The 21343-nt window shown below is 37.3% G+C and overlaps 1 protein-coding gene across 6 annotated transcripts in view; it reads right to left on the bottom strand.

Moving 5' to 3' along the window:
- Nucleotides 1-21343, bottom strand: part of LOC106662758 (apoptosis-stimulating of p53 protein 1) — a 478897-nt gene that overhangs the window by 68962 nt on the left and 388592 nt on the right. For all 6 annotated transcript variants that reach the window (XM_014387028.2, XM_014387030.2, XM_014387033.2 and 3 more), the window contains one exon: nt 19952-20228. In XM_014387028.2, the coding sequence (XP_014242514.1) occupies nt 19952-20228 (277 nt within the window). The remainder of the gene's footprint in view (nt 1-19951; nt 20229-21343) is intronic.

Below are 21343 nucleotides of genomic sequence, written 5' to 3'. Positions count from 1 at the left end.
CTCGTTTTTGAGTCGGGGTGGTTTTTTAACATTCACTATAAGTAAAATTAAGAAATCATCTTTGGTAGAGGCTAGAAGACTTTGCTCTAGATGGCCGAGGCATTATAACCAGCAGGTCGATCAAGTCTTGTGAAAAATAATCGATCAACGAAGAAATGAGCAAAAATGCACCGCTAATGTTCATCTGCGTCGTTCGAAATAGATCTAATTACCAAAGGAAGTAGTAATTTTTCTTCCCACCTTTCCCATATCCCTGACATCCAGCATTAACTTTGGTTTTTGTCCGGTCAATGGCACCTTTTACCTTTTAAGCAAGAGAACGTAGAAAGATGCTCAATAACGAAGCTGTTCAATGCTAGCACTGAGTTTGATATCGTGTTAAGGGCGGGGGGTTCTCGGGGTTATCATTATTTGAAACAAACTGGACGATTCTTGGGATGGGAATGGAGAGGCTTGAGCAGTAGGTTTAGAATGGGTTGAAAGATTGGAGTGAAACTTGAGGAAGCTGGAACGTATCAGTTCTTTGAAGACAGCAATGTCAAGGTCATTGTGGATATTAAGGTCGGAGACATATTAAGGAGTTTGAAGAATACTTCTTGGGTCTTTTAATTGGAATGCTTTGATTTGTAGGTTGTTAGATAACTTGGTGGTACCTCACAGTTGGCTCCTATGTCCAAAAATGTCAAAGTAATACTTTATGTAGTGTTCATCTGCACTGACATTTCTTGCCAACGAACGTTGGTTCTTAACAACAACTGAGGAAGGAGATACAAGGCCGATGCCATACTAGGAATGCCAATAGATGCCACTACTTAAAAATATAACTTCACTAACAAGTATGAGGTGCTCATACCAGAAAGAAAAGAATGAGCCAAAGAACTCCATTAAAGGCCAAATACACTAAACTGAAAAATACACCGGAGTTGGAATCTTCGGGATGAATCCGAAATTGACTTTAAACTTTGGTAAAAATGATTCAGTTTTCCAACTGAAGTTATAGTAATGAATACTGCGCCATTTAAATAAAAAGGCTAAGAACATATTCCAGGTCGATAGCCATTTTTTTAAGGCCTTATGCCCATCCGAGGCAAAATGTATCTACGTTATTGTATGGAAGCCGTGGCAGAAGTCGGTGAAACCAATGACCTGACCCTGGGTGTCTGGGCATTCTGGACATTGAAGAAATGAGAAAGTGGACTTGCCCAAAAAAGAAGCCAATGTGAATTCTCTACCTCCCGAACTCTACTGTGGCTTAGTACTTTGGCACAAAAAAGGAAGCATCCAAAAATGGATCCATGAGTCCAAAACCTGGTGAAACAATACCCTAGACATGCGCCACTCGAACATGCACAGATTCTTGCAACTAGAAAAGGAAAAGCCGCAAGCAAGATCCTACACTAAGGAACAGCTGGCAATGCTTTGGGGGTTGATTAACAACCAGGAGCTGGCCAGTGAGTTTTTGACAAACACAGAGAAGCAAGATATCCTTTATCATATGCCGAAGTCCATTTGGCCGCTACTTTAAACCCTATACCTATCCTTGAGGGTAAATAAGACAGGGATTAATATTTTTGTTGATACCCATGATGACAATATTAAACAGATGGCATTAGACAATCAAATCTAAAACTTTATCAATTGTGTACCGTTTTGTAAACAATGCTTTATTAATCAACTTGGCTCTAAAGTTACATTCTATCAGCCAGTTGAGCCGAGTCACGATCACAATTGAACAAATGGACCACGATTATCCCATTACAGTCTTACTCAATAATTTAACACATCGCTTTCAAATTAGTATTTTGTTTAAACAATCTTTTAGGATGCTCACAATCAGTAGAACTATTTCTCAGGAGGGGAACACAATATTGGTCCCTGTTTAATTGATAACGGTGAAAACCGTTCGCCTGGATCGAGTTCGTTAGGATCATTTGGTCAATTAAACTGTGACAAAAACGTTCGCCGTGTTGCATTTGTTCGTCTAACCATTACCGGCCAAATTAATTTCAGACGAACATCTACTGCTTCCTCGCTATCTCTTCGATTTCAATTTCGGTTTTATTCGATCTGATAATATACGAAAAGAACAAAAATCAATGCTAATAATTAAATAGTTATATAAGAAAAAAAATAGTTGGAAGTTTTGTAAAAAACGAGTCTATTACTACAAAAAAATTAATAATGTTAGGATAACATATATTGAAGAACTATACGGATGATTAAATGACCTTATATTTTAAAGCATCGCAACGATGGTTAGGCTGAACATCTTTGCATTGCGATGTGCTCAGTAACATAAAACACTTCGTATAGTAATAATAAACCTGAAATAACTACACATAACAATATGATAAAAGGGGTATTCACGATCTTTGTTGTTAACCTTGATAAGTCTGTTACGTCCTGTTAGATCGAGAAAAATGACGTAGACTTGTAAGAATTGGCTAGTTAACATTGCTCGATCTGCCAGGGCCAATGTTCAACCGAAAATGTAGTCACATTGCTATCCGTTAGGGCGTAGGTAACCAACATGGCAGCCATGAATTTAACAGATATTCTTTGTTTACACGCATTTTTATTCTTAAATACGCATTAATTAAACAATAAATTTCTTTTGTTAATTTCTGACCTGTCCTTGTACTCTCATTCATAATAGATACATTCCCTATCCTATAATGTTGTAGGTTGTTAGAGGTTAGGATACAAGTTACGTATATCGGCACGAGCTGAAGCGTGTCACTTGTTAGTACTTATCCAGTGCATAGGTAGCATTTTGAACGAAAGAGTTTATTTTCCTTTTTTTATTAACTTCTGGCATCTTACAATTTAACACAAAAGAAAACCAAAACGAACAACAATAAGCCTTCAACGACTGTTACAGCTTTATTTTTGGTTTTACCAATCGCCACGCGCAGCGTTGCGGAAAAATTAACATTTAAGAAAAAAGGTATGTTCACGATCTTACTGGACATTTCTCATCTCATGTCATTCCTATGATCACAAGGAATATGGCTAAAAAAATTGATCATCATCGGACCAGTAAATTTTGATATTACATGGCAATAAATTTTCTCTATTACGCTAGTGTAGATATAGCTAAAGACTAGTATAGATAATAACTTGACGTCTCTTTTTAAGCAAACATCACTCCACCTTTGTCATCGATCATCGGAACTGGGGATTAGCAGTTACGCTTAACTGCTTTGCGTTGCGATACGCAAATTAACTTAGAAAATGCATATCTTTATTTGGTACTACAATAATAAACATGAAATAACTATGTCTAAGTCATTCCTATTATCGCAAGAAACATTGATCCAAGTCGGAGACTTTCTCTTGTATAGAACTTTTGTTTTCTTTCTATCATAACATATGCTATCTAAACAATAAAACCAATTGTTTTTATGAAACGATAATGAAGATCCGCGATTGATATTGACGGGGTCAATGTTTGGCTCTAATGATTAGAAGGAACAACGTCAGCCTGGGCTGCGTCAAAGTCAAACTTCAAATATCGATACGAATCTTCTTGTTAAGTCTGAGGTGAACAGAAGCGCGTAATTTAACCTGATTTTCTCCCCGAACAACTCAGAAATCGAGGCAAAGACGTAGTTTGTGTTTATAACAATATGAAGCCCACTTTGAATAATTCGAAGCCTGTTTATTTCCACTGTCAGATTGATGACTTCAGTTGGCCTACCCTTAGAATATGGCATAAGTGAATTTAATCGTTTTAAGCCGGATTGTTCCTCAAGCCACCATCTCGCTCAAAACAAGATTATTAGAACATTTGTTATGTATGATGTGCCATTTTTTTCATATTTTGTCGACACGCTTATTTACATAGAATCGGTCAGATTTTCCTTTTTCCTCCTTTCAAACCTTTTAAGAAATTTCCGTTAGTACTTTGGACAGTAGGACAGAAAGGAAAAGAGGTTTGTAAGTAGGACTTGTTATGAGTTTGCACTAATTTGTGTGAATAAACAAAAATAAACGTAAACAAGATGACCTGGGCTAGAAGGCAATTACAGGATAGACCTTTATCGATTTCCCTTCACGGTGATAATTGTACGAAACCTTTTGTAAGGCGAGTGTGCTTGGCTATTCACGAAGCGTTCACAGGACCTTTCCACATTTTACCCGAGAAGTAAATTCAATTGGGCCCTTATGCTTTTTGTTGTTTAGTGTTTGCTCTCTTTGTTTATCACTTATTTTACAAACTTTGCTTATTCGTCGGACAACGGTTTACTTAATCCGCGACGTCATCCCGCTGTCCGTTGCAATTACGAAACGGCTCGGATTGCACAAAATGAAAAAGTATTGGTCTCATTGCAGAAATGCACATTTGACGATTCGGAAATCGGATCGAGATTTCTCAATTTATCATTCAGGGATTATGTAATAATTTTTATTTTATCAATAGGTCAGCATGTCACAGTTTTTCGATGAATATCTTTAAGGATTATTCAAAAATTGATCTATATAAAAACAGTGTTCCATTGTTTTCCTAATGTTTATCTACAGTATCCAGATTTATAGACATCATAGAACATAAGTAAGATGTAATGTTCGGTGTTTGTACAACACTGTGCCCTTTGAAAGCTATTTTTTTTCAGAGGGTTCGCAACAGCAGAGGTCATATCAACCCTCAGGGTGCCGGTGTTTTCGAAAAAAGCACATTTCTATGTCGGGTTCGAATGCAGGGCCGCTGGATTCGAACCCGGGATCTTTACCTCACAGTGATGAGCGCCGTGTCAACGCCTAAACCGTTGCGGCCGCCGACGCCCCTTTGAAAGCTATTGTATCCAGTTCTGTACTTATAGCAACACTGGTAGTCCACACTCATCAAGGCACATGATTAGTAGACCCGGTTTCATTGGTTGAATTTCTTCTATGGTTGTACATCCCAAAACACATCCTGCTGCGGGCAAATTTTGCCAGACATTTGTTAGTAGGTGTGTTGCTGTCTCTGCTTCTTTGCCGAACCGATAAGCGCAGTGTTGTGTTATATTATTCAGCTGACCATCATCAGTCTGTATCTGCTAAAAATCCTGTTAGGATCAAAGATTTTTTCCTGCTTCCATTGAGGCATTCTGTCGTTTTTTCTTTCCATAATTTGCTAGAACGGTCATGGATTATTTATGTCCACTTTCATTTTGTACTTTTGTCTTAGGTGCTCATTGATAGTTGAAACCCTATGCCATAGAAGGTCTCGGGACCTATCAGCGGTACGCCCCTTTCCTTACGAGGGCCTTGGCTCTCTTTTTTCCCTCCCATACTTTATTTTGCATACCTAATCTATTTAGTTTAGCTGTAGCAATTTAATCACCAATGATGTTTTAAATAGATTTTTTTATGGCAGCTTGACTATGTGACATGACAGCTGTATTTGTTATTTGATATATTGATTGTTGCTAAGAGCTAATATCTCATTGATGCTATATTGATTGTTGATAGCTATATTGGTGGTTTTTGAAACCTTTGTTCACTAAGCTAAGTGCATCTCTCCACTGCAAGAACTGTTGTTTTTTCCATGGGATCTGGGCCCGAATATTCCTGCCCCCGTACCTTCTTGAGTTCTAGATCCAATCTTGTAGCATAGGGCGCCGTTCTCCATGGAAGTGCTTTTCCCATTTCCCCATTCTTTTTTAGTAGTTACATTTATTTGGAATTGGAAATTTCGTCTGAACTCCCGTTCATGTCGTCTCTTAGGCCCATGCGTATCGTATGTTCCTGGATATCATAGAAAATATGCCAAAGAACTAAAGTGCATATAAATATAAGTATTTTGGGTCAGACAAACGTAACTGATACGGAGAAAATAATAAATGTCATGATTATGAACAGACAGTAAATGAGAAATACATTTTTGCAAAGTACCACTGGCTTTGGGACAGAACATAGAATGCAGGAAGAGCGAATCTGAAAGAGGACTGGTGAGATGGAACCTGTATGAGGTATGCTGGCAATCACCTACTTTAATATGAGGGTGTGGAAGAAGAAAACTCTAGTCATGAACTCAACACGTTGAAATCTTCTGAATGTTTTGATCCATTGTAATTATAATTTTCATTTGAAAGTTATCACCTCGAAATAAAAATAAAGCCCATCTAGTGAAGCATTAGTCTTTCGCAGTGGCCATGGCAGTTGGATGTGGTCAGGTGTATTTCAGCGTAACATAAACAACAGTTGAAGTAAAATAAACTTTGTGTTGTGAATGTAGGTCGGAAATGAAATAACACTAATCGAGACTGACCGTTACAGTGCTAACAGATAGAGGAAGTGGGGAGGAGGAATTGTATGACCGGTACTACAATATTTTCACAGTTAGTTTAAAATTGTGACGTTCTTACTTGTCACAGAAGACCTCTAGTTTTGAAAGCCAAACCTGGATTAGTTAATAATAGGCTGATAATCTCATCGGTCCAAAATGTAGCCTATTTATAAACTTCAGATCTTCACCGAACTGAGAGCGAGCAAGTAGGTCGGAAGATGTTTTTTTATTCCAACTGTTCAAAAGTTAGGATCTTTTTTTCTTTAAGGGCATCCAAGAAAAAGCTGCCAACTTTTTTTTAACAGGGGCGACGTCTTTATTATAGGGTTGGCTTCATTCCCCGCCTTTGAAAGTTTACATTTTGAAAATGTTAATGTGAGAAGTAGAGTTTTTCACCACAGTTTACACTTTTTTAATTGTTCCGGACAAAAGATTAACAATAATACTTATAATCCTTTCAAAATTGTTTATAAATAAGCGAACCTGGATAATTTTCCTCGCCGATATTCTCCTGTGAGATCAATAATGCTGTAGCCATGGTTACTGAAAAACTTCTAGGAACCGCTGGTCTATTCTATTATTATTAATAATATATTAATAATAATAATAATATATTTCTTGTAGGTTACTTTTTATGTTCGCAGTTACAAGTTGTCTTCTTTTTAAATTGAATATATCCTCAAGCAGCCTTGCTTCTTCTTCAGCATACAAAATTTTTACAATAATTCAAGTGCGCCACAAAACCAGCAACCTTTGAACAAAATAATTAAAAACAAATGAGCAGAGTCGTCCGAGAGGCTCTTGCGTGTCAAGAACACGACATGTGAATGCCTCCTCCCAGCGTAATAATCCTTTCGCGATTAAGAATAGGTCAAACGCGGTTGACCCAAGGGACCATGCTCCTGAGCCAAAACCCGCGCAGGTGCCCTTTATACACAAAAAGGATGCTTGATGTGTCCCACTTAATAGAAGCTTGTCATGCCTAGGCTCCTTACAGGCGTGTACACATGCTGCCGGATTTAAGACTGTTCATAGGTGTGAATGTATTTATTTGTGTGACTGTATTATAGAAGTTAGTTGGCTTTAGATTAGAATATAATCTGCATGCGTCGGAGTCTAAAATGACCTAGATGTCGAAAGTTCCAGTTGGAGCCAAACCCAGTTGGTTTGGAAATGAGGATTTCTTTAGCCTCTCACTTATCGTTGATACAGGCTACCCAGTAGCATGATGGGGTAGGTGAACTCGCCTGAGGTACCGTAGGGTCAGCACATCGGAGAACAACAAGCCTTCCGGGTGAAAGACCAACAAATTACATATATATGATATACATATAATAGCATATACCATACAATGTGATAGAAAGTGCTGTAAGGAAAATGGCGTGATGGGCTTATAACTCTGCACAAATAAAATGATAGAAATCTTCATAGAAAATGTGCACCAAAATTAATATTTAAAAAAAACTGCTTTGTCTAATAAAATAAAAGAAATGGGCTAATTTCGAAGTTACATAAATATTTCACACAGTATAATATACGTTTTTAGGTCGATTCAGAGGAATAATACAATTTCGAAAACAACCAGTGCTGTTATTTCCTTTTCGCCCTCAAAACATTATTTCCGTTCCTTTTCACCCGACATTGAATAAAGGGTTAGATATATTTAATTTTAACGTTTTCACCTTGAGTTGGAGCAAGAAAAATCAAGACCAAGAGGTATAAAACGGCTGGTTTGCCCTGGTGAGCGTACAGGGTGACTTGAAAGCTGTGTTTTCAGTGTTCGTGCAGTTTTTATACCGTTTTGAAGAATGCACGGGCCGGGGATCTCTTTTGCCCACGTTGTCCCTTTTGGTCCTGTGGATTTTTTATTTGCCGAGGGGTTCGAGATTATTTCTCGGGCGTCTTTTCGGGCCGGTTTTCTGTTCTGTGGGGGTTGGACTTTTTCCTTTGTAATTTAACACCGCCTTGGAAAAATTAGGTGGATATTTTTTAATTTTGAAGCAATTAAGGGCCGACTGAGAATGGAAGCCGACGGTAAAAAAAAAGTCTCAACGACCTGCACAATTAAATAACTGAAATCGTGAATATTTTAAAACTTCACCCTTAATCCCTTTCGTCGGGATTATCCAACCCTACAATACACCCTTTCATCAAATATTGAAATAACCCTTTCCTAATTTCATTAATAAATCCAAAATATTATGTCCGCCGTATGATACGTATAATATACTAATTACATCAGTTTGCAAAGGTTGAATTTATATTAAAATAAAATGTTGAATGTATGTTGCGAGAGGATATTAAATTAACCCGGTACAACTTCACTGTCAAGTTTATGTCCGCTTTGTCACTTCAAGACACGGCGGACAACTTATAGAATTAATTCTTTATGAAAACTTAAACAGTAAAGGAGAGAAATAACGTTAAGATTTATAAGCTCATGAGTATGAATGCAAGTAGTAAACATTTGCCAGTCATGAGTCATTTACTGATTAAATCTAAACGAATTACGATAATGACTTATGACAGATTGTTAAAAAATTACAATATAATTTTGACTGATCATTATATTATTGAATTCCACGAGGTATTTATAGCTATTTCTAATTTTGTTTTACCTTCTTCCTAATCCCTCGTTTCTACCTAACCGAATGATTCTTCACGGTCAGCCGAGCCTACTACGACTATAGTCCTCTGGGAGGGGAGTATTTCAGGGCTACGTACTTGGACCGATCCTTTACCCCCTCTACACCGCACATATCCCTACTTTCTTACCCTCATACCCTACGTACTTCCCTACCCGAGCCCACAATTGCTTCGGAGAGGCTGCAGGCACATGTCCTGCAAATAACCCAATAGAGCAAACACTGGCGTGTAAAGCTCAATTAACACAAATTTATAATTTTGTTCGAAGAAAACCTCTCATACAATATTCCTTAATAATACTCCCATCCCGAAAACAGACTGCGTCCGGTCTAGTCTCAAGAATAACTTATAACCAACGCATACAACTAAAAAGACAATCACTAAATCAACGTTTTGGATTACTCTACAGACTACTGTTACGCAAATCTAACGTTTCGACAAAAACATACTAACACTGATCTGTACGTACGGACTAGAACTGAGGGCTCAAACTTTCAACTTCCAAAGAATTCAGCCCTTCCGATAAGAAGGCCTCAGAATCATAGACAATGCTCGTTACCAGGTGTCCAACCCCCCCCCCCCCTTCAAAATAACCTCAAAATTTGATTCGAGAAAAAATAAACCCCAAAATATTTTCAACTTTCCATAATAAACTTTCTTCACCCCAATCTTTATCCAATAGAAACCACTCTTATAATCCCATCGAACGACTGAACTGGCCTCGCGACCTACTAAACGAGGTTTAGTCTTTGCTTATAGTTTGGAGAATAACAATGGTTATTAACTCCCCTCACGAACATGATTCATCTCATTTCTAAACTCAACTCTTGCATATATAAATAAGTTACAGATTGTAATAAATATATTAATTTATTTTTTCTTTTATAATTAGACACTCCCTATACTCGACTTTTTCCCCTAAGGAGAATATAAAAGACGGCATAATAAGAATCGCCCATCTGAGCCGAAAGAGCTCTCAATAAGAAAATAAATAAGAAGAAAGACTGAAAGAAATTAATAATTGTACAAAAGAAAATGTGACGTAATCAGGTTGACAATGCAAGAAAGTTTTCCAAAGAAAACTTTGAAGCGGGGTGGCTTAGGGGTGGATTAACGAGTTGAACACTCCCCCTTTTTGGTGAAGTACTACTGTGCGTTGGGCAAGAATGTATCAATATATTCAAATATTTTGTTCTTCCGTTTCTTTAATTTAGTTAACATTCAAACAAGTCCGAATTGTGTTTATGAATAATAAAAGATTATAATTTTCTTTCTATTTACGAAATTTTCAAATAAGTTAATTTTTAATTAAAAGAATGTTTCTCGAGCGAAATATTGAATTCTTCGCCCAGGCAGGGAAGTGATTTCGACAATGAAAGGGCGAAAAAGCTGAACGTTTATAGCTCTCATTATGTCGGAAGCAAACTTCAGCAGTTTTGCGCAAGATGACGACAGGATCGGAGAAATTCAACCATAACAAGTTGGAAGAGGGCAATTGCATTCCTTAAGCCCCTCGGAAGTAGCTAACTTAATAAAAGGGCTAAGAGGAGAAAAAGCCCCCGCCAAGGCCAAATTGATGACGCACCATTGAAACAATTAATTAAAACTCTTTCATCTGCTTGCAATTTTAAGCATGATTCCTTCTTTTCAACAATTGACATTTAACACGCAAATTCCCCGCAAAATTCTTTTTCCAGCTATCATAATATAAGCATATTACAGTCCTAGCCGCACAATGCTCAGAAAATATGTCGATCATGTCCTAAATATCATGGTATCAGAAGATCTTGGATTTTATGCTTTTTTGAATTGAAAGACGTTTGTATTTCACAGATGAACAAAATCATCAAGCCACCCACACTCAAAACTCGATTTAGTCTTCATTCATAAAATTCAAAAGTAACCAAGAAACGAATGAAAGAGATCTAATCAACACTCTTATAACATATGAAACTATGTATAGTATTCTAATTCAATGCTTTTTGAACATGAATTAAAATACTAAAAAATTAAAATTTGTCTAAAAGTATCTTTTCATTAGGAAAAATAACATCACTACTTTTCCTCTTTCTTCGTGAAAAAAACCAAAGAATTTTTTTACGAGGGTTCGCAACAGCTATACCAATCCTCGGGGTGCCGGTGTTTTTGAAAAAAAGCCCATTTGTAGTATGTCGAATGCAGGGCCGCTGGATTCGAACCCGGGACCTTTACCTTATATTAATGAGCGCCGTGAAAAAGCCTAAACCGTTGCGGCCACCGACGCCCCTTCAATTTTTCATTACTGTGCTTTGTTTTAATTTTTTGAGACAATTTCTATTCGTTGATTTTCAAATGTGTGATAATTATTAATTATTTATATCAAAGGTAAGTAAACCATTAAGCTAAAACGAATCGGGCAGACATAAGCGAAAATGTACCGACCAATTTTTAACGGGAACCGCGGTGGCCGAATTATTAGGTTGTCTCGCTCGTATTTGCCACCCTACCGGTCCTACGGACGAATCCCGGCGCAGCCATGGTTTTTTTAATAGAAAATGGTATGAAAAATGTATTGTAAAATGGTATGACCCGTTCATCCACGACATCCAACGGGTAGTTGGACGTTAAGATTTCCTGTGCGGAATTACTTTTGCGCTGACATGTTCAGTCCTACCGAAAAAAAAACAAAAAACTTAACCTAATTCGTTCGACATGTACCTAAGGAATTTCGAGCTTCAGTAAAACCTTCCATTTTGACCTCCGTATTCCACGTTGTGAGAACTCCCTTTTCCAAAATTACACAATAGAATCTAAGCAAATCTAAATCCTATCGCCCAATCTAGGTATGTTGTGACGGCGTGCCACCAGAGGGTAGATCCACGCGTCATGTGACTCAAATGCTACCTGTATCTATGTTCTATATACTACTTTAGTTACTGCAACAGAAGATGGAGGTGTTATTAAAAATAAATTAATTAAAAACCGTATAGTTTATGGTCGTTTGCTTTTAATCTCTAGGTACTTCTATTTGTATATATAGTACGTGTCTCGGTTTGGCTATATATTTTTGTTTTTAGAAAGAACCAAGTAAGAAGCTATGTAAAAAGGACAAATGAGTAGTCTCGGTATTGTGGTGTAGATGCTGTTGAAGTTAAAAAGTTAAATTTGACTCAGTACAGGTGATAAAAAAAATTATTATAGCATAAATACTCCAGGAGGGACGAGAATAATATAAAATTTAAAGAACGACATAAAAAAGGTTTTAAATATGATAGCAGACTTTTGAAACAATAAAACTACACTTTACCATAGTTTTATGCATATTATTTATTCAAATACTTCAATCAGCTGATCAGTCAGAAATTATTTTACCATTTTTTACTGACCAATAGTCTTTGTACTTACTGATTCGAGGAGGAAAATTTTTTCCAGAATGTATACTAAGCTATAATTTCGCAACACGTAAGAATAAATTATCTATCCTTTTTGTAACCATGATTTAGTTTACATTTGTGAAATTGCACAAACATTAAAAATAGCCAAGAAACCATAAGCTTCGCTTAAAAAAGAACGATAGTTGTAGCAAAGTGAAAATTCTGTTTGAAGATCGCAAAGCCTTCCTGCTATTTAGGACCACCCTGTACAAAGGACTAATCAAGAATTAAGTCGAAACATGACGACCAACATCAACGAAGACGATCAATTTATGATCTAGAGTTCATGCTCAGACCGACCTAGAAATACAAAATTTACCGAATAAGAAATTTATCGTTTTTATCATTGTACATTAAATCTTTTATATATTTTTTATAAATATTTTTTGGCTCGTATTTTATATTTATCATTGATGTGTTTATAAGGTTTGCCGTTGTGAAAACACGGTTACAAATCGGCCAAAAGGGCTTTTTCCGATATCCAAACACGGGACAAATAACGGCCATCGGGAAACCGTTCGCATTTTATATCCGAGGGGGTGGAATGAAATAACAAGAAAGAATTTGGTGATATTCGCGGTTCTTTTCCTTTGATGGTGAGGTTTGCCGAATCCACATTTCTTTCAGCCGACGACTCAGCACCGATAAAATAGCAACCCGGAGGTGGTCGGACCGGGGAAAGGTTAAGTGAAATCAAGAGCCTACTCTCAATGTTTCTGCTCCTCTGCTCTTTTCACACTGAACTATGAATAAACCTTGGGGTTAAAATCTTCTTTCGTCTTTCAAATTACACCTAATGTTTACCTAATACCTTCATAGATCTTGTTTGTTAACCGAGTTTTAATTTTCCGCAATACGATTTTGTTTTCACAAACTTTGACAGCCGTTAATGAAAGGTTCTATGGGATGATGAACCTGCGGTCGTTTCTGATCATTCTGGTACGCTTAGTTTCGCTGTTTCGCTGTCGAACACACTTCAGCATGTAGGCTTCTAATCTTCTCCCTCATTAGACAGGTTTCGGCACCTTATAGTGCCATCATCAGGGTGTATTTTATTACAAATTAAAATAAATACACAGTATCTTACAATTAAAAATTAATGTAATAAAATGTTATACATATTTTCCCATTAACATGGAAAACAATGATTATTTGGAGATCGTGAGTTGCGGTCTGGTGTGACGTACGTTTTAGAAAAACATTTTCTTTATCATGCCAACGTTTCAATCTTTACTGAGATCATCTTCAGGGCTGAGTGCCTCTCAAAACGACGCACAACAATGACTCATCTACACGGAAAACAAACTCTTTGAGCCCTGAAGATGATCTCAATAAAGCTCGAAACACATGATAAAGGAAATGTTTTCTAAAACCTACGTCACAACAGACCGCACCTCACGATCTCCAAATAATCATTGGCTAACGGTCACTAAACACCACACATGAAAAACAATTGTAAAAGCGTTTTGGGTTTAAGGTTATGGAGCATACCACATTTTCACCGTCAAAAATGAAGTATGCTGGCCATATGCTCCATAACCTTAAACCCAAAACGCTTTTACAATTGTTTTCCATGTTAATCGTTTTTCTTCATTCTTGGGGAAGTATAGCATTTTATTACATTAATTTTTAAATGTATGTTGCTGTGTATTTATTTTAATTTGTAATAAAATAGGCCCTGATGATAGCAATATAAGGTGCCGAAAGCTCGGTGAACCCATCAATTAGTCTTCTTTTATTCACCTGTCTAATGACCTCTACTAAGATTGGAACCCTACATCTGCAGGTCGATCAAAAAACATATCTTCACTTCAGCATATTCAATGGTGTGTTTCTACGATTCCATTTCAGGTAGATTTGATTTTCTAGATGCCCCTCTTCAATTCTTTTAAACCTGAGATTAACGAACCATGTTAACGTTTTTTCTGCCCTTTTCAGCTTTAATTAAAAAAGCAGAAAAAGGTTTTATGACCGGGCCGAAATGAGCGGGCGAAAGAGTAATTTCTTAACAATGACAAATGCGCGGCATGCAGGATGTCTTAATGCCTCCCAGGTGGAAACAAGAAAAGCAGTTTAGAAAGTTACTCGGTTTATTTTTTGCCTTGTCGAATTTTTTCAATATCGATTTGACTAGTTCATTTAGAAACAAAAAGTTGATTACTAACGTGCTTACTCGTCCATTTCATAAAACCAGTGACATGCTAAATCGCAGTTGATTATTTTTGGAAATGCACCGGGAAATGAGTGAATTTTAATTTGCACGAGTCACGAGAACGAGAGCTGAAGGCAGCTGGAAAACGGGCGAAGTGTCACGGACCGTTGAAAGTCATGATTTCAAAAGATGACCCGCATATCAGCTCTTACGGTACATGATGAATTCTTAAAGTATGAACGCATTTAAGAGCAATCTCTTCCGTACGCTACAGTAATTTAACGAATTCTTACTAAGGTTGACAACTCCTTAGACGTCCTGCATCAGGTTCTACTGGAGAGGCATCGAGTAAAAAGGCATTCGCAAATCAGCATGTAACTTGGGCACTTCATCAATGAGACATGATTTCTTCATAGAGTGTTGGTTTGGTTTGTGGCAATCAGATGACCAGGAGCGTGTGAGGAGAACGCTTTGATTCTTGTGACATGCGACAGTCACAAGAATCAAAGCGTCAGTTATGGTATTGGGTGTTATCAACCTCCATACCCGAACCAAACTGAATATCATACAAAGTGAATCTTGCGCTGCATTAAGGTACATTGAGGAAGCTGTGATCCCATTCGCTCCGTTTATTGAGGACAACTTCGTGTTAACGCATCATAATGCTGGACCGCATGTAGCCGAGATGTCATCAATTTTATGGAGGGTGTTGGGATTCGTATGAATTGGGCAGCACGTTCTACTGAAATGAATGTTATAGGGGATAAAGAGTCGGGTTGTACAACGTCAAGAAGTTCAGCTTGAAGAATATGATTCACTCTCACAAAATGAAGTCCGATCGCTTATTTCCTCGATGCCTGCGAGACTTTAAGACACCCCGTGAGACTAGAGTTAATACTCGTTATTAAGAGCTAAAGTTAACTACCTCTTATAAAATGTTACTTAAATTTTATTGTATCACTAAAGGATTTTCCTGTGTTTTGGTAAATGTTCTTTCCAACCTCATGATTTTCTTATCTCGTTTAATTCGGTTTATAAAAAACATGTACCTTGTAATTAATATAACGATAAAAATACATATAGCTTTTAAAAAGCAAAGTAGCAAGCTGTTTTTTTTGTATTTGAATGGATAATAGCAGAGAAAGTAGATAATAGATAAGAAATAAAAAATATCTTTGTACTGTGTTTATTTTCAATTGACCAAGGGAAACAGCGTTTTGTTTTTAGGAAGTAATTTCAGTCATTACTTTCGAGGCCGTATACATTCCGTTATAAGAGATTACTCTAGTTTACAAAATTATTTTCAATTTGCATTTTGATAGGGTTACCCCATGAAGAATGAACATTTCATGAACCCCCCCTCCCCATGGTACGGTTTTGCTTTTCCACTAAACAGTTTATCTAATAAAACTTCACTGATACATGGTATTATTCTACGAAAACTATTTAACCATTTATTTTCCAACGTTGCCTCCGGGCAACTTCAAATTTAGCAAATTTGCAAAAGCTTAGCTAATCCCATGAGTTCAGAGCAGGTGCAGTGTTTTTTCTTCAATGTTTCATTCTGTGTATTGGCAACATTGATTTTTTGTCGCCGATTTAAAATCTACATCTTGAATTCATTTATCAACATGGCTCTTCTCGTCACCATTACAGCATCTATCGATTGTTATATTTGCCGAACATACAATTTTTCATATACAGTTTATAATTTAACCCTTTCTTGCCCTTTGTTGCTTCAGAGCAATGACAAGAAAGGTTAGCAGGAAATCCCCTGAATTTAGTGAGAGCGCAGCGTTGTTTTCTGTATTGGCAACAATGATTTTTTTAGCGCCAATCTAAACGTTCCATCTTGGAATTTTCTATCTTCGACATGGCTCCCTGCATCTTCTTTCGATTGTTATATTTGCCGAACATACAATTTTTCATATCCAGTTTATAATTTAACCCTTTTCTTGCCCTTTGTTGCTTCAAAGCAATGCCAAGAAAGGTTAGCAGGAAATACCCTGAATTTAGTCAGTGAGCAGTATTGTTTCTTGTATTGGCAACACTGATTTTTTGAGCGCCAATCTAAACGTTCCATATTGGAATTTTCTATGTTCAAAATGGTTCCCTGCACCTTATTTCGATTATTATAATTGCGAAAGATACAATTTTTCTAATACAGTTTATAGCTTACCCCCTTTCTTGCCCTTTCTTGCTTCAGAGCAATGCAGGAAATTCCATGAATTTAACGTGAGCGCAGTGTTGTTTCTCGTATTGGCAACACTGATTTTTTTAGCGCCAATCTAAACTTTCCATCTTGGAATTTTCTATGTTCAAAATGGTTCCCTGCATTTTCTTTCGATTATTATAATTGCAAAAGATACAATTTTTCTAATAGTTTATAGTCTTGCTTCAGAGCAATGCAGGAAATTCCATGAATTTAACATGAGTGTTGTTTCTTGTATTGGCTACACTGATTTATTTGACGCCAATCAAAACTCATGATTAAATAACACGGGATTTCCTGCTAACTATTTAACAAAATAGCTAAAGTTCGTTTTGCTCACAGTCAACACTAAACTTTAATGAGTTAAGCGGCAAATTATTAAACGTTTTGAAGCCAAAATTGAAACAGAACACGCGTTGGTTTGAGTTCTTCCCACCAGACAAAGCCGATTCTTTAGATTACACTGCATTTCAATTACAAATTCAGTTCACTTCAATGAATCCATTTTGAATATCGATTTTCATCGATTCCTACTTTAATTGTAAGCCGATTTTCCGCCGGGTATTTGCATAAAGGTCGTTATTCGAAAGGTGGTCGTGATCATTCAGAAAGGGTGGAAACCATCGAGTGAAGTTAACCGTTGTCAATATTGATACGACCGTCGTTTCTAGCACTCGTTCAAAACCAGCCTGTACTGAAATATCTAATATTTCTCATCTACCGGGTGGATTTAAAAAAAAAAATTATAGTACATTACAACTACCATCAAATACGTAATATATAACAATGAGAAAGGAAATATACAAAGAATTGAAAACACGAGTAAGAAAATACCTATTGGTATTACTCTGATGATGCCGTTTGGAATTAATTAACTTAATGGAACAATAACATCTATCTCTAGTATGTAATTAGTGATTGATAACCATTCGAGTGAACTAGACGAATTCAGGTCGGTTAACGATTTTATAACTTTGCAGCTTCCCTATGAAACGCGGCCTTGCAATTACAAAGGAGAACATCTAATAAAGCCAACGAATAACAAATATTAACATCATTATAAATTTAAATGAGAAAACTGGCAATCTCGAGTGTATTTAGGATGTTTTAGCGGTCCGGCATTCTTTGATCTGCCCCAGGAGAATGGGTGCTTTTTTTTAAAAGAGTTTACTCGGGTCATTTTGGAAAGATTAGACTTGGCTGCCGAACCCCCCTCGGGACTTTGTTCTTACTTAGGTCAGATCAAGACGATTACCTGTTGATACAGGTTAGAGCAATTTCAAAAATTCCAAGCCTTGTGTCCCCTGATTAAGCCGTTATTGAAATACTGAACTTTTAATGAAAAGCTAATGAAAAAGATCAAAAGGGATTAATTGCCCTGCTTACCAAAGAATATCCTCTTTTACAGGTTTTGGTCCTTTCTCCCCCATTCACTTGACGAGCTTAATTGGACCGAAATTGATTTTCTTGTCCATCTCGATATTTATATTTTCCAATTAATCAGAACCTAAGCGAAAAAAGATACTGCCAATAATGGAAAATTATCTGAGGTTACAGTTTTCCTATTAGATTTTTAGATTTTATTTACACCCTAAAAACCTTTGTAAAATTATTTAATTAATTTTTTTACAAGTAGCCTATACATATTTAAACAAATGATATCACAATACAGCACTAACACTAATGCCAGCGCTGCACCAGGAGGACACATGCCAATGCTGCCACTCAGTGTGAGGAAAGGACATGGTGTCGAGGTCATCGTCAATTAAGGCGACGTGGCAGGTTCTCCGAATGGGTATGTGCAGATACAGCTCGAGAAATAAGGATCGAGAGTTTGTTGTAAAAAATTTGGAAGCAGGGACGGATATTTCGTTGAGAAATGTAATGTTGAGGTAGTAAGGAACTTTTTTGACGATTCGTCTGACTTTTTGTTGGATGGTTTGGAAATGCTGGATGTTGGATGGCTTGGTTGAATCCCACAATTCCACGGCGGATGGCCAAAGTGACCGCAGTAGTCTTGTATAAGGTTAGTTTACCCTAGGAACTATTTTATCGTAAGTTTAGCTTAATTCCTGTCAAATTTAACGACCGATTACCCATTCAGTGTTGAGTATTAAGCATAAGCAATAATGCATTCACCACTTATTCCTGAAAACCTCATGGACAATACTGTTGTGACCATTCCCTTCTAAATTTCCTGCATAGGCACCAATTGCGACGAAAGTTCCCAGAGTTTCTTGTATATATTTTAAGGATAATATGAACACTAAATACAAAATGCGATCTGACTTATTCGATGGCTAGGTATGACACTGGGTTTACTGTGGAAACTGAATAAGATCCTTCCTCGTACCTTTTACTTTATCCTCCGAGCCTAGTTGACAAACCGATATTGCCCTGTCTGGCAAGGAACATCCCCTTCCTCTTATGTTCCGGTAAAATCTAGAGGTCCCCAAGGAAATATCCTTTGCATGTTCCTCTTTACAATATAAAGTGCTGATATTCGCACTCCCCAAAACTCAATCATCTCCATGCTTGCTGACGGCACGACTATCCTCTCTTTTCACTCTAAACCAGCAGTTGTAAGCTACTTTCTTCAAAGTCACCTTACCCTATCACAAAGTAGGTACCGAATTGGAGAATTTAAGTGAACGAAAGCTCATGTGCTCATGTTGATTTCGCATTGAGAAAGTCACATTGCGCTCCATTACTACTGAATACAGTACCGACTGCTGATATAGTATGATACCTGGGACATCGTTAAAAGACATGGACGACACACTCGCCTGAAACGACAAGACATGAACCGACGTTACTATTTCTTACTGAGACTCTCACCGCAACCTTAACAACAAACTGATTTAAAAAACTCTCATTCTTGCGATATCGACCAACGGAGTGGAAGTTTGGGGCTTTGCCAAACATTCAAATCCATCTCCAGCATCTTCAACCCAAAATCCTAAGAAAAATCCATAATGCTCCACTGACCTCCATATTCCATTCGTCCTTGTAAGAACACAGTATCATAAATTACACAATATCCTTTCTGTACACCCAAACCTCTTCGTCCAACAACATTCCACACTACCTGGAAATCCTACACGTCTAGGAATTTGTGTATGTGTGTGCACTGTGAGGGCGTGTCACCATAGGATGGCTTCTCCCATCATTTTCAATTATCATGTTATTTTAATGGATTATGAAGTTAACGTATTGCCAGTAAATTTACAAGGTATTATTATTTAAAAACTTACTGAGGGTTTGGTTGGTCGCTTTGCCGTGGTCGACCTGACCTCGGAGGGCTCGTAGTTTGCTGAGTTTGAGCTCCTGGGCGTCGACGCGATCCCTGAGCCTCCGGAGTCTTTCCGTCTCCTGAGCGACTTGCGCGTGCCTCACCTCGTGCTCTTTGAGGTACCGGAGCCTCTGCTCCTTGGCCACCAGCAGCTGTCGTTGACTAGCCATCTCCTCCTCCTGTCGGACGGCCATCGCTTCCAGCTCGACAACCGTCAACTCCACTCCTCCGCTCCTCACCTGAAACACCAAGAAGAAACGTAAGCGACGGCGAGACCCACCCTAAAGATCCAGGAATTCAAAACGGTGAAAGTCGAACGCACTGTCAAAGTCCAAGGACTTCTCGTTCCTTCAACACGGCGATACGTTCTACGATACGGATTATTGTAGCTGTTGTAAATTAATCCATTATCGAAGTAAATTTTGATCCTTGTTCTCAAACGGTTCGCTACTAAGTGGACCTCTAGAAAAACCTAATGATTGTGAGAGTGAATTTGTGCAAATTCGGTGCCTCATTTTCGATTAGAGGTGACGTAACCGAACTCCTTTAAATGGAACAAAAATCGTGTCAACAAAATCTTAGATACGCTTGAAATGCCGCACACGTGGCTTCAATTGCAAAGCACGTTTTCACTATGGATTGAAGTCCTTATCTTAATTAAAAATTGAAAAACTTTCCTGTGATTATGGTGAAACATACTCAAAAACCCAAAATTCACTTAGCAAACATTAAGATTTTGTTACTTTTTCGTTTCCTTTGATTTTTTTAATGAATTTAATTTTTTTTTATATTAGGTGAACCAAGGATTAAAGTAAAGCAAAGTAATTCTTGTCATACAAGAGAGCGTAACGTCCAACTAACCACCCGCTGGGTGTCGCGGACAAGGGGATCGACCATGGGCTACGTTGGGATTCGAACCCAGGAAAGTAAGCGAGGTAAATACGAGGGTCCAAGCTAATTCAGCGCTGAGGAGAAAGAATTTGTATTGTTTTGGAAAAAAAACTCATGTGGCTAGTGGCTCTGAAAAAGATCCAGCTACCAGTGGTCCACACCAGCTATCCCTGATCCCTAATCAAAAAAACCCTTTTTGAGGAGAGAGTTAAAAAAATGTTATCTGTCATGGAAAAATGAAATCAAATCAAAATATTTTATCTTGCTTTTCTTTTTGTTGTATATAGATGAGAATCTGGATTATAAAAACTTCGCAAGCTTTTCCAACTTTGGACCAACAAAAAGTTGGAAAACCTTACGAAATTAAATATTATAAATAATTTGAAATATACAAATCAAATAATTAATTTAAACTAAAAATTATATTTATTATATTTATGATATTTTATAAAAACAAATAAAT

The sequence above is a fragment of the Cimex lectularius genome, unplaced genomic scaffold, assembly GCF_000648675.2.
Source record: "Cimex lectularius strain Harlan isolate CLEC.00 unplaced genomic scaffold, Clec_2.1 scaffold45, whole genome shotgun sequence".
NCBI lineage: Eukaryota > Metazoa > Arthropoda > Insecta > Hemiptera > Cimicidae > Cimex > Cimex lectularius.
The sequence above is the reverse complement of the archived record's forward strand: the minus strand, read 5'-3'. Positions and strand labels throughout refer to the sequence as shown.